Here is a 12,966-nt window from a genome sequence, read left to right as displayed (position 1 = left end):
CGTTCAAATGGACTTTTAGGAAGAAAGGAATTGCAGATGCTAGTTTAAACCAAAGATAGACACAAAATGATGGACTAACTCAGCTGGTCAGGCAGCATCTCTGGAGAAAAGAAATAGGTGATGTTTTGGGTCGAGATCGTTCTTCAGGCTGGGTCTTAGCCGGAAGAAGGGTCCCGTCCCGAAACATCGCCTATTCCTTTTCACAAGAGATGTTGCCTGGCCCGTGGAATTACTCGAAGGTAGGCAAAAGCGCTGGAGAAACTACCTTTCAGGGTCCCTACCTGGTCGGAGAGGCAGCTTTTCTCCGGGCTGCAGCTTCGACCCGTCCTCGCGGCCTACCAGCGGGCCTGGAGCGGCGTTTCCTATCGCGGACCGCCCAGAACCACGGCTTCGGCAGCGGCACAGCGCTGGAGCGCTATCGTGGAGCGGGCGATGTCTTGCCTGGGTCGCCGCGCTGGAGCTCCGGTGAGCTGAAGACCGCCGAGTAAAACATCGCGGAGCTGCGGGTTTGAGGAGCGGCCAGCTGCGGGCGGCGGCGCTGAACTTTACACCGGGAGCCTGGGATCTCTAGATGAGATCGCCAGTTGTGGAGCTCCAACCGGCGCGGCCTTGTTGGCTTCGGAAGCCGCGGCCTCCAGTACGGAAGCGGCCGTTCCAGGGTTCCCAAGCCGCTGCGAGGATTCTCCCGACGCCGGAGCAACATCACCCGGCGAGAACGGCCAGGAACATCGGGCCTCCGTAGAGGCAACTGTGGAGGCCTCAATGGGCCCGACTATGGGTGAACTGGGGTTGGGGACTGGACTTTGTGCCTTCCCTCATGGTGGGAGCCATTGTGGGGGGATGTTCTTTATGTTTAATCTCTTATTAATGTTATGTCTGTATTCTTTCTTTATGCGCTGCACTGGCAAGAAGCATTTCACTACACCTAGGTGTATGTGACTAATAAATAACCTTTGAACCTTTGAGTTTGATTTTTTCTTTCACTCGGGATCACTCGTGGGTGGACTCACACCATGAGACAGGGCCATTAAGACTCTCCAACTTAGCTACTTCTCCTTATGACTCTCTTTAAAACTAGCCCCTGCATTATATCACTTTGCCTACCTGCTCGGGCAACTAATTTTGTGACAATGTCAAATTTTGCCAAATTTCAGTTTGAGAATAGTTTCATGAAGATCTTTCTGACAGTTGATTGCAAAATGGTTGCTATGGTGTTGTTGCTGCTGTTTTGCAGTAGTCACCATCTATTTCATGCCCTTGGCACCGTTGAATGGGATGACACTGAGGAAGCTTTAGATGATACTCCGTTGTGTTTCTCCTGGATTGTTTTTTTCAGATGTCTGGTGTCAGAGGAGGAGACAAATACTCCCAACTTTAATTTCCCATCTAGCTCTGACATTGGTGTGTTTGGCCTTGTATACTGTCCCAGCAGCATTTAAGCTTGGCACACTGACACAGCCTCACAACTACAGAATCTTGGATACAATGAAGACCACAGGTGCTGTCTGTGTGGAGTTGTCACTTTCTCCTGGTGATTCCAGGTCAGTGATGGAAATGGGGGGTATGTAGAGGTACGGCGTCCCCTAGTTTTCAATTTCTAGCTCGGGTTTAATGAGTACTGCAGAAAGATTCAAGCCGTTTCACACTTTATTCAACTCAGACGAAAACGATTTGTTAACTGCCACTGTTAGCACTTGTTAACAGCCAGTAGTTAACAGTAGTTATACAATGTGTCATCAATACATCGATCCACATTCCTCAGTAAATGTAATTGTGTTTTAACACCGCGTTCCTTTGAATAAAATTCAAGGGAGAATTTCTTAAACTCACTGTCATGGCTACCGGACCGCGAGCACGGGCTCAGGTAAATCATGTTATTTTATTATTCCACGTTATTTTATTTGCCTCCGTGCCTCTCTGCATCCGTGCCGCTCTGCCTCCGTGCCTCTCCGCCGCTCTCCCCTCTCCCCTCTCCGCCGCTCTCCCCTCTCCCCTCTCCGCCACTCTCCCCTCTCCACTCTTTCCCCTCTCCGCCGCTCTCCCTGCTCTCCCCGCTCGCCCCGCTCTCGAAAACTCAATTATGTATTTTGGGAGGTATTTTGGAGAAAGGAGATGCATAAAATGTGCACATTTAAAAAATCAGCGTTCAGGTATACAAACCTTCAAAAGCATATGATATGCTACATTTTCAAATGGGAAATAATGCTTAAGAAGCTAATAGAAAACTTGTATAAATCATTGGTTGTGCCATAATTAGAATATCGTGTTCACTTTTTCTGGAACGATATGTCCTTCAGCTACCAAAAATAATGAATAATTAGTCTGAGTTAGTCAATTAGTTAATGGTGTAGTAACGCTTGGCTAGCAGTCATCGTTGAATGGTATTCGATATACTAGTTAAGAGGGAGGAGGACGAGTCAGAAAACAAGGCTCTACATTTAAGTAAACCTTGGGAAAGTGAGGCAGAAGAGTAGACTATGCAGAGCATTTGAAGTTAGAGAAGTCAATGTTCATACCGCTGGGGTGTAAGTTACCCAAGCAAAATGTGAGGTGCTGTTCCTCCAATTTGCACTGGGCCTCACTCTGACAATGGAGGAGCCCCAGGACAGAAAGGGGGAATGGCGTGAATTCACAGCTTTATCATGCGCTACTTAATCCAGTAATGAGTTTCTCCACTAGCATTAACTCTATACATCTAATTCCAATGTTTGCAATTATGAGTCTTACCTTGGACGTCTTTGGGCCACTTCCACTGGGGAGAGAGGACGGAAATAGTTTCAATACTTCCCAGTCTAAACGATCAGAATTACCTCAATATGAGCAATAAATAGTTCCTCACTCACAGTTTGCAATACAAACTCCTTATGGAGACGTGACAATTTATTAATTTTTGGTGATCTAGATGCCTTCTGTCCCCCTTACTGTTTATTGTCACAATTGACTACGTCGTGCAGAAGACAATGAACAAACCTGACTTTGGAATACCGTGGAGAACAGGTAGACGCCTCACTGACCTAGATTTTGCCGATGACATTGCACCACTAGCAGAGTCTGGAGGAGAATGCATCAAAGGTTGGATGCCATCAGCTGCCAGAAGACTAAGCCCATGCAGACTGGAGACCAGCAGCCAAAAGACCAACTGATAACCAATGGGGAAGCTGTGGAAAACACCACAAGATTTACCTATCTTGACAGTAGATGGAGATGTAGAGTTCGACATTAACTCCTGAATTGGTAAAGCTGCATCAGTTTTCAGACGAATGCAACCAATATGGTCTAGTGGTGGGAAAAGTCAAGATGCTAAAAGTCAAACTCTTCCAGTCCATAGTCCTCTATGCCAGTGAGACATGGAAAATTAATGTGAAGATGAAAAATAAATTGGATGCATTCCAATAACGCTGCTTGAGGAAGATCCTTAAGACTAGCTACAGAGACCACATCACAAATGAGGAGATCTACCATGAAACTGCAACAAAGCCTCTCAGCCAAGACATAGAGGGACGCAGGATGAAATTTGCAGGTCATGTACTCAGAATGTCACCGGAACGTGCACATATGATAGCAATGACATGGCACCCTGACGGAAGAAGGAAAAGAGGCCACCCAAAATTCACACGGAGGTGAACATTCCAGAAGGATTTGGAAGCCCGGGACACAAGCCTAACGAGGGTGGAAGATGTCATGATACTCGGGTCATGGCCAATAGTGAAAAAAAAACCTGTCAGTGAACAGGTTAATGAACCAGTTAGATTTTATGGTCACGTTATTAATGGCTGGATTTATTTTAAAAAATCCAACCTATCAACTAGTCTTAATATTCCACTGTATGTGTGATGGGAGGTAAAGTCAAACTCGAGTTTGCTCGATTGTGAGTCTAGGCCTCTGTAATATTTGTCTGATAATGTAACCACTGTGCTACTGTGAACCATATTGAGAATATAGATTAGACAACACTCATACAGACACATAACTCCAAGTGGCAGATCCTAACTGAAACTTAGATATTTTAATTTCAATTTTGGGATATAATCTCAGTTTGGGATATTTTCAGTTTTTATTTAAGTTTTAAGGATTTTGATTCACAAGATGCATCAAGTTTGAATCTCCATAAACCAAAGCCAAATGGATATCAGTCATAGAGTCATCAAGTCATACTGCACGAACAGTCCAACTTGTCCATGCCCACCAAGGTGCCCCATCTAAGTTAGTTCCACTTGCTCCCATTTGCCCCATATCCCTCTGAACCTTTCCCATTCATACATCCACTTCTGACAATCACAGTATGGTTCCCATCCCTCCCCTGTCAAAAATCCCCTGCGACCACCCACAGGGACAATTTACAGAAGACATTTAACCTAATCAACTGTATGATTTTGCAAGTGAATATAGTCACAGATTGAACACGCAAACTCCACAAGGACAGCATCCGAGGTCAAGATTGAATCGTAATCTCTGGAGCTGTGATGCAACTGTCTGAACTACTTGATCAAATTCCTTTTAAACATCAATGTATAGATTAATTGTTCTCCCTTCATTACCATTTTTTAAATATTGAGACACACGAAACTGCAGATGCTGGAATCTTGTGCAAAAAGCAAACTGCTGGAGGAACTCAGCGGATCAGGCAGTATCTGCGAAGGGAAATGGACAGACCACATTTTGGTCAGGCTCCGTCCATAGGCTGATGGACGGCGTTTCAGGTCAGAAGAAAGATCCCAACTTGAAATGACGTCTGTCCATTTCTCACCACAGATGGTGCCTGACCCGTTGAGTTCTTTGTCGGTTGAGTAGTTTGTCTATTGCTTTAAAAAAGATTGCTGTTCACTCAGAGCGGTTGGTACATGGAGTGTGATGCCTGATGAAGTAGCTGAGAGAGGTACAATAGCAATATTTAAAATATATTTGGAAAGATACATGGATAGAAATGGTTTAGAGAGATATGGTGGGCCAGATGCTGGCAAACGGTTCTCGCTTGGATGGGGGATCTTTGTCGGCATAGTTGAATAGGGCCAAAAGTCCTGTTTCTGTACTGTGTGATTCTAAGGCTCTCACCTGAAACATTTCCCCACTACCTTAGTTTATTTTTACACATATTTCGAAGGATAGTGAAGCCTGTACTTCAGCCCGACAAGGCTTTATCAGCTCTGTTGCACCCCAATAAACTGCTCTTCCTGGACCAGCGACTCCCTGAGCATTTCAGCAGCTACTATAGGTGCAGCACTCCAAAAGCAGAATAAATGTTAGCGTAAATTCTGCACAGTATTTAATGTAATGACAAAAAGGGGAGAAATAAATGCTAACTCTCCAGGGCTAACTGGCTAAATGCTAACTCTCTGAAACATTTTTGATTGTTTTTCCCTGAAATATCTAAGTCCTAATAATGTTGCTGCTCCAACATTACAAATGGTGCTCTACACTGAACGTGAATAGTGAGCCTTCTTTGGCCAAAATTAAACAAATGATGAAGGAACAAAAGATGCAATGCACTTACCACAATGTGTTTCCATTCTTTATCCCTCTTTGATTCCGGCACATCTTTGACAGAAACCATAGTCTTTATGCCAGAAGCGATGATCTTCATTTCACATTCTTTGCAGGGTGTTTTGGAAGAAACCAGCACAGCAGAATCGATGTCCCTGTCTGACCTGTAACAGCAGAGATCAGCAAGTGGTTAGGCCCAATTGTGCTGAAGCAGAATTGTGACTAATTTGGTAAAGAAAATATGGGATTGGGAGGGTAATAAATCACTGAAATTAAGTGAAGCTGGAAGCATATGTCATAGAATCATAGAGTTCTACAGCACAGGAACAGGCCATTCGGCTCATGAAGTCTGTGCTGTTATCATTTTACACTAATCCCCTCTACCCACAACTGGTCTACATCCGTCCATTCACTGCCCGTTCCCGTGTCTACCTAAATGCCTCTTAAAAGTTGCTATTGTATCTGCTTCCACCACCACACCTGGCAGCACGTTTTAGGTACCTACCATTCCCAGTAAAATCAAGACTTCCAAATTTGGAGCAACCAAATTGGGATTAGGGAAAACATTAGTTGAGATGGAAAACTCTTAGAGAAACCCTTCTGAATCCAAGCCTAAGTATGAACCTAGAGTCTGAGCAATGGGGTTGAAACTTATGTAGCCACTAAGTAGCCAGCAATGATGCCAGCCTCCCACTGAATGCAAAACATAACATTTACCATTTGCAGTGGGAATATCATGAAGCATCTACATTCTCCTGAATGTAGGATTACCAGGAAAAGGAGAGTAGAGCTTTCAATGGGAGAATCATAGAAAATGTGTATGCATTCAGCCCATCGTACTTGTCCCTTCCAAAGAAGAGATCGACAACCTGATGCCACCTTCCTGCTCTGGCTCTGCAGCCTGGCAGCTTACAGCTGTTCACATACTTATCCCAACACTGTTTAAATATGGGGAGGGTTCTACTGTAGATGTTACCAATCGTATGGGTAGTACATCCCAGACCCCTACTCCTATGTGGATGAAAACCTTTTCTAAATCCCCTCTCTAATCCATCTACCAAATATTTTACATCTGTTCAGCTATTCACCATACTGATGCGGGAAATAGGCCCCTCTTGTCTAAGCCCTTCGTCCTACCATTCACCTATGTTAAGTCTCCCCACAGGCTACTGTTACAAATGAAAACAATCTCAGCCTATCCAATATTTTTCCATAGCTAAGGATTTTCAGCCCAGGAACTTCCTCTTAATTTTCCGTTTACACTTTCCTGGTGTAGTAATCTCTCTCCTGTAATGTGATTGGAACTGGAATGGGCTGGAACAGATGGTACTGTGTTTCGACGTACATTTTATACTGCCTGGGTTACAGAAGCCCGTCTTATGAACACTACTACATACAAGCGAGCTCCCATCTTATTATTTAATTCTAAAGTCTGGGGTGGGAGATTGTAACCTTCACGTGGTCCACCCTGTTTCGATTAATGCAATCAACCCGACGTGCACAAACAAGATCAAATAGAACAAGTTGACTTACAACTTGTCATGCACATCATACGCAAGAAGAAGATTCTAAAGTCTGATATACATATTATGTTCATTGTTACAAAGTGCAGAATTAGTTTCCTATCTCTCTCTCCATTCTTAATAATTGTTCTCACTTATCAGCCATGTGTATTTGGTGTCCTTCATTACAACACTGTGGAAATACTGTTACCATATTGAGTGCTTTCTGTGTATTTTTCGACAGGGTGGGGTCAACTTTGGTTTAGGTGGTTTATGTTTTGGTTTATTATTGATTTAAATGTACTGAGGTACAGTGAAAACCTCTATATGCATTGTAATCAGATCAGCTAATACTATACATAAATACAAATGTCAAACTCAAGTATAATAGGTAGAGTACAGGAGAAGATATAGAGTTCAGATTATAGTTGTCACCATTGTAGCACAACAGTTCCACTATTAACGTTCAATGTCTACAATGGGGTAGAGGTGAATCAGACAGTATCTTAACTTATGGAAGGATTATTCAGAAGTCTGATAACAAAAACTGAACTAACAAAAATGATGTGTACACAATTACCCCCACAATTACTATATATTTTTTTCCCACTTCAGAATCCTATTGTTGTTGGATGAATAACTGGTAATGAGCGAGGAATTCAATAATCTGATTGAATGGTGCAACAACCATGATCTGGTTCTTAACATTAACACGATCAAGGAGCTGATTGTTGACTTCAGGAAGGGAAAGTTGAGGATCCATGCACCATCTTTATTGAGACAGCGGTGGAGAGAGTCAATAGTCTTAAGTTCTTGAGTGTGCAGATCTCTGGGTACCAATGATCAAAGATGAGACCATGATTTTTTTTTTAATTGATGACAATACTAAAATTAGACTAATTACTCAGTTTCTCAGAATGGCTGTGGAGTTCTCGAACTCTCAGCTTAAAGGCTGGTGGAGGCAGGGACCCTCATTAAATTTAGAAAGTACCTGGATGACTACTTGATGCAGTCTACCTGGACATTAACAGGGCTGCTGATATTCCATTGGAGTTAGAGGGAAGTAACAAATTGGATCTGACATTAGGTCAGTGGCAGGATGTAGAGGTGATGGTTAATGTATGTGTGCGATGGTCCCTTGGTTTCTTTATCAATTAGTTACATTTAAATGGAGAAGGAATAGTGAGGAAGCCTGCAAATGATACATGTGTTGGCCATGTGGTGAACAGTGAGGAAGGGACCTTTAGACTCCAGGAAGATATTGATGTTCTGGTCAAGAGGACAGAAAATTCAGAAGCAGAACTCATGAATCAAGAGTGTTTAATTGTCATATGCATCGGCATCATAGAACAATGAAATTCTTACCTGCTACAGTTTTATAAGCACATTAAACAATAACAAAACAAATAAAGATGCAATAGTTTAATGTTTATGTGTAGTGTTCAGGGAAAGTTTAAGAAGCGCGCTTAGTGGTTGGACACTATTAGGAGTATGTAGATAGTATAGGAAATGTCGAGAGTGTAGGGATTGTGGACAATAAAGGGAGTGCAGTATAGGGAGTGTGGGGCAGTATAGGGAGTGTGGGGCATTATAGGGAGTGTGTAGAGGGAGTGCAGGGCAGTATAGGGAGTGTGTATAGGGAGTGTGGGACAATATAGGGAGTGCAGGGCAGTATAGGGAGTGTGTGTAGGGAGTGTGGGGCAGTATAGGGAGTGCAGGGCAGTATACGTAGTGAGACAGAATAAGGAGTGTGCACAGTATATAGATTGGGAACCTTCATTTGGACTAATAGAGTAGAGGGCAGCTAGCCAGTATAAAAGTAGTGGAGAGGGGTGGGGCAAGGTGGCAAACTAAAGGTAGATTCCACTGTGTAGTGTGTAGGGGCTGTTTAGTACATAGACCAATATCGGGTATGTGTGATAATACACAGAGTGTGGGGCAGTTACAGGCATATGGGACGTGTAGATGAATACAACTTTTTTTAATGTGTTTTTTAATAGCTATTAATGACTATGATATAGTTGGGATCACGGAGACATGGCTCCAGGGTGACCAAGGCTGGGAGCTGAACATCCAGGGATATTCAATATTCAATATTCAGGAGGGATAGAGAGAAAGGAAAAGGAGGTGGGGTAGCGTTGCTGATTAGAGAGGAGATTAACGCAATGGAAAGGAAGGACATTAGTTTGCAGGATGTGGAATCGGTATGGGTAGAGCTGCGAAACACTAAGGGGCAGAAAACGCTGGTGGGTGTTGTGTACAGGCCACCTAACAGTAATAGTGAAGTTGGAGATGGTATCAAACAGGAAATTAGAAATGCGTGCGACAAAGGCAAAACCGTTATAATGGGTGACTTCAATCTACATATAGATTGGGTGAATCAAATTGGCAGGGGTGCTGAGGAAGAGGATTTTTTGGAATGTATGCGGGATAGTTATCTAAATCAACATGTAGAGGAACCAACGAGAGAGCAGGCTATTTTAGACTGGGTATTGAGTAATGAGGAAGGGTTAGTTAGCAGTCTTGTTGTACGTGCCCCCTTGGGCAAGAGTGACCATAATATGGTTGAGTTCTTCATTAGGATGGAGAGTGACATTGTTAATTCAGAAACAATGGTTCTGAACTTAAAGAAAGGTAACTTTGAGGGTATGAGACGTGAATTGGCCAAGATTGACTGGCAATTAATTCTAAAAGGGTTGACGGTGGAAATGCAATGGAAGACATTTAAAGACTGCATGGATGAACTACAAAAATTGTTCATCCCAGTTTGGCAAAAGAATAAATCAGGGAAGGTAGTGCATCCGTGGATAACAAGGGAAATCAGGGATAGTATCAAAGCGAAGGATGATGCGTACAAATTAGCCAGAAAAAGCAGCATACCGGAGGACTGGGAGAAATTCAGAGACCAGCAGAGGAGGACAAAGGGCTTAATTAGGAAAGGAAAAATAGATTATGAAAGAAAACTGGCAGGGAACATAAAAACTGACTGCAAAAGTTTTTATAGATATGTGAAAAGAAAGAGATTAGTTAAAACAAATGTAGGTCCCTTGCAGTCAGAAACAGGTGAGTTGATCATGGGGAACAAGGATATGGCGGACCAATTGAATAACTACTTTGGTTCCGTCTTCACTAAGGAAGACATAAATAATCTGCCGGAAATAGCAGGGGACCGCGGGTCAAAGGAGTTGGAGGAATTGAGTGAAATCCAGGTTAGCCGGGAAGTGGTGTTGGGTAAATTAAATGGATTAAAGGCCGATAAATCCCCAGGGCCAGATAGGCTGCATCCCAGAGTACTTAAGGAAGTAGCTCCAGAAATAGTGGATGCATTAGTAATAATCTTTCAAAACTCTTTAGATTCTGGAGTAGTTCCTGAGGATTGGCGGGTAGCAAACGTAACCCCACTTTTTAAGAAGGGAGGGAGAGAGAAAACGGGGAATTACAGACCAGTTAGTCTAACATCGGTAGTGGGGAAACTGCTAGAGTCAGTTATTAAAGATGGGATAGCAGCACATTTGGAAAGTGGTGAAATCATTGGACAAAGTCAGCATGGATTTACAAAAGGTAAATCATGTCTGACGAATCTTATAGAATTTTTCGAGGATGTAACTAGTAGCGTGGATAAGGGAGAACCAGTGGATGTGGTGTATCTGGACTTCCAGAAGGCTTTCGACAAGGTCCCACATAAGAGATTAGTTTACAAACTTAAAGCACACGGCATTGGGGGTTCAGTATTGATGTGGATAGAGAACTGGCTGGCAAACAGGAAGCAAAGAGTAGGAGTAAACGGGTCCTTTTCACAATGGCAGGCAGTGACTAGTGGGGTACCGCAAGGCTCAGTGCTGGGACCCCAGCTATTTACAATATATATTAATGATCTGGATGAGGGAATTGAAGGCAATATCTCCAAGTTTGCGGATGACACTAAGCTGGGGGGCAGTGTTAGCTGTGAGGAAGATGCTAGGAGACTGCAAGGTGACTTGGATAGGCTGGGTGAGTGGGCAAATGTTTGGCAGATGCAGTATAATGTGGATAAATGTGAGGTTATTCATTTTGGTGGCAAAAACAGGAAAGCAGACTATTATCTAAATGGTGGCCGACTAGGAAAAGGGGAGATGCAGCGAGACCTGGGTGTCATGGTACACCAGTCATTGAAAGTGGGCATGCAGGTGCAGCAGGCAGTGAAGAAAGCGAATGGTATGTTAGCTTTCATAGCAAAAGGATTTGAGTATAGGAGCAGGGAGGTTCTACTGCAGTTGTACAGGGTCTTGGTGAGACCACACCTGGAGTATTGCGTACAGTTTTGGTCTCCAAATCTGAGGAAGGACATTATTGCCATAGAGGGAGTGCAGAGAAGGTTCACCAGACTGATTCCTGGGATGTCAGGACTGTCTTATGAAGAAAGACTGGATAGACTTGGTTTATACTCTCTAGAATTTAGGAGATTGAGAGGGGATCTTATAGAAACTTACAAAATTCTTAAGGGGTTGGACAGGCTAGATGCAGGAAGATTGCTCCCGATGTTGGGGAAGTCCAGGACAAGGGGTCACAGCTTAAGGATAAGGGGGAAATCCTTTAAAACCGAGATGAGAAGAACTTTTTTCACACAGAGAGTGGTGAATCTCTGGAACTCCCTGCCACAGAGGGTAGTCGAGGCCAGTTCATTGGCTATATTTAAGAGGGAGTTAGATGTGGCCCTTGTGGCTAGGGGGATCAGAGGGTATGGAGAGAAGGCAGGTACGGGATACTGAGTTGGATGATCAGCCATGATCATATTGAATGGCGGTGCAGGCTCGAAGGGCCGAATGGCCTACTCCTGCACCTAATTTCTATATTTCTATGTTTCTATGTTTCTATGTTTAACAGCGTTTGGGCTAATGTGGTACAGTAGAGGATGAGTGGATTCCCATGAGAGACAGTACATGATATGTGGATGTTACATGTACCAGGACAGGCTCTTTTTTTAACATCTGCAGCCCTCGTTCTCCTGACAAACACACTCTCCTGCATACCCTTTCTAAGAGCAGGGATTCGGTACCCAGTAGCTACATGCTTCTTCTTCCTCACTGCCAGGATTATTGAGTCATATGGCTACGTTTCCTCAGTATCAAGGCCTGTCTTCAGTTATGTCTTTCCGGACAGATTCAGGGAGCTATGGACCAATGGTTGGCTCTAACAAAGCATTTGGTACACTAACTGTACACAGGCATCATACCCAAAACCCCGATAACATGCCAAACCTGAGGAGAAGTGTGTTCACTTCTGCATGAACCATGGATTTGGCTTTGGCTGGTATCGAATTTTTTTTTTGCCCACGGCGAGGGAAGTTTCCATATGTTGCCTTCTTGATGTACCCATTATAGCCAGCTCCAACCTACAGAACAAGAATAGGTGCTTTGTCAATAATACGGTTAGAACTCAGATAACTTAGAATAACTCAGAATAACTCAGGATACAGGATAAACTGGAACAAAAGTGAAATTATGTCGATAAAACCGAAACTCAACACATCTCTTGAAATTCCCCTTTAAAATAACCACAGAAAAATTCAAATATTTGGGAATTGAAATCACTAGAAACTATCACGCTATGTTTAATGCCAATAATAGTCCCTTACTTAAGAAACTAAATAATCTAATCAAATTCTGGAAAACGCTCCCGATGTCTTTAATAGGCCGAATAAATGCTATAAAAATGATCTTTTTACCACAAATCCTATATTTATTCCAATCAATACCTATATATCTTCCAAAAAAGTATTTCAAAAAATTGGACTCAGACATTACAAATTTTGTATGGGATTATAAATCCCACAGAATACAAAGACAACACCTTAGTAAACCAAAAGAGATGGGTGGTCTAGCGCTCCCTAACTTTATGTACTATAATTGGGCAGTAAATATTAAAAATATGATTCACCTGCTGGACAACTCTGCCCAGCAGGTGGACTGGATTGTAATGGAGAGAGAGGACTGCTCTCCATGTA

At 43.1% G+C, this 12,966-nt stretch overlaps 1 protein-coding gene across 1 annotated transcript in view; it reads right to left on the bottom strand.

The window, feature by feature from the left end:
* Positions 1–2,361: 2,361 nt before the first annotated feature.
* The window catches only part of LOC116984262 (cytidine and dCMP deaminase domain-containing protein 1-like), an 87,242-nt gene continuing 76,637 nt past the window's right edge, over positions 2,362–12,966 (bottom strand). Inside the window, exons 9-12 of the mRNA XM_033038379.1 lie at positions 12,221–12,354; positions 5,492–5,645; positions 2,728–2,752; positions 2,362–2,393 (exon numbers count right to left, since the gene is read on the bottom strand). Coding sequence (XP_032894270.1) covers positions 2,362–2,393; positions 2,728–2,752; positions 5,492–5,645; positions 12,221–12,354 — 345 coding nt within the window. The remainder of the gene's footprint in view (positions 2,394–2,727; positions 2,753–5,491; positions 5,646–12,220; positions 12,355–12,966) is intronic.

This window comes from Amblyraja radiata, chromosome 19 (genome assembly GCF_010909765.2).
Source record: "Amblyraja radiata isolate CabotCenter1 chromosome 19, sAmbRad1.1.pri, whole genome shotgun sequence".
NCBI lineage: Eukaryota > Metazoa > Chordata > Chondrichthyes > Rajiformes > Rajidae > Amblyraja > Amblyraja radiata.
The sequence above is the reverse complement of the archived record's forward strand: the minus strand, read 5'-3'. Positions and strand labels throughout refer to the sequence as shown.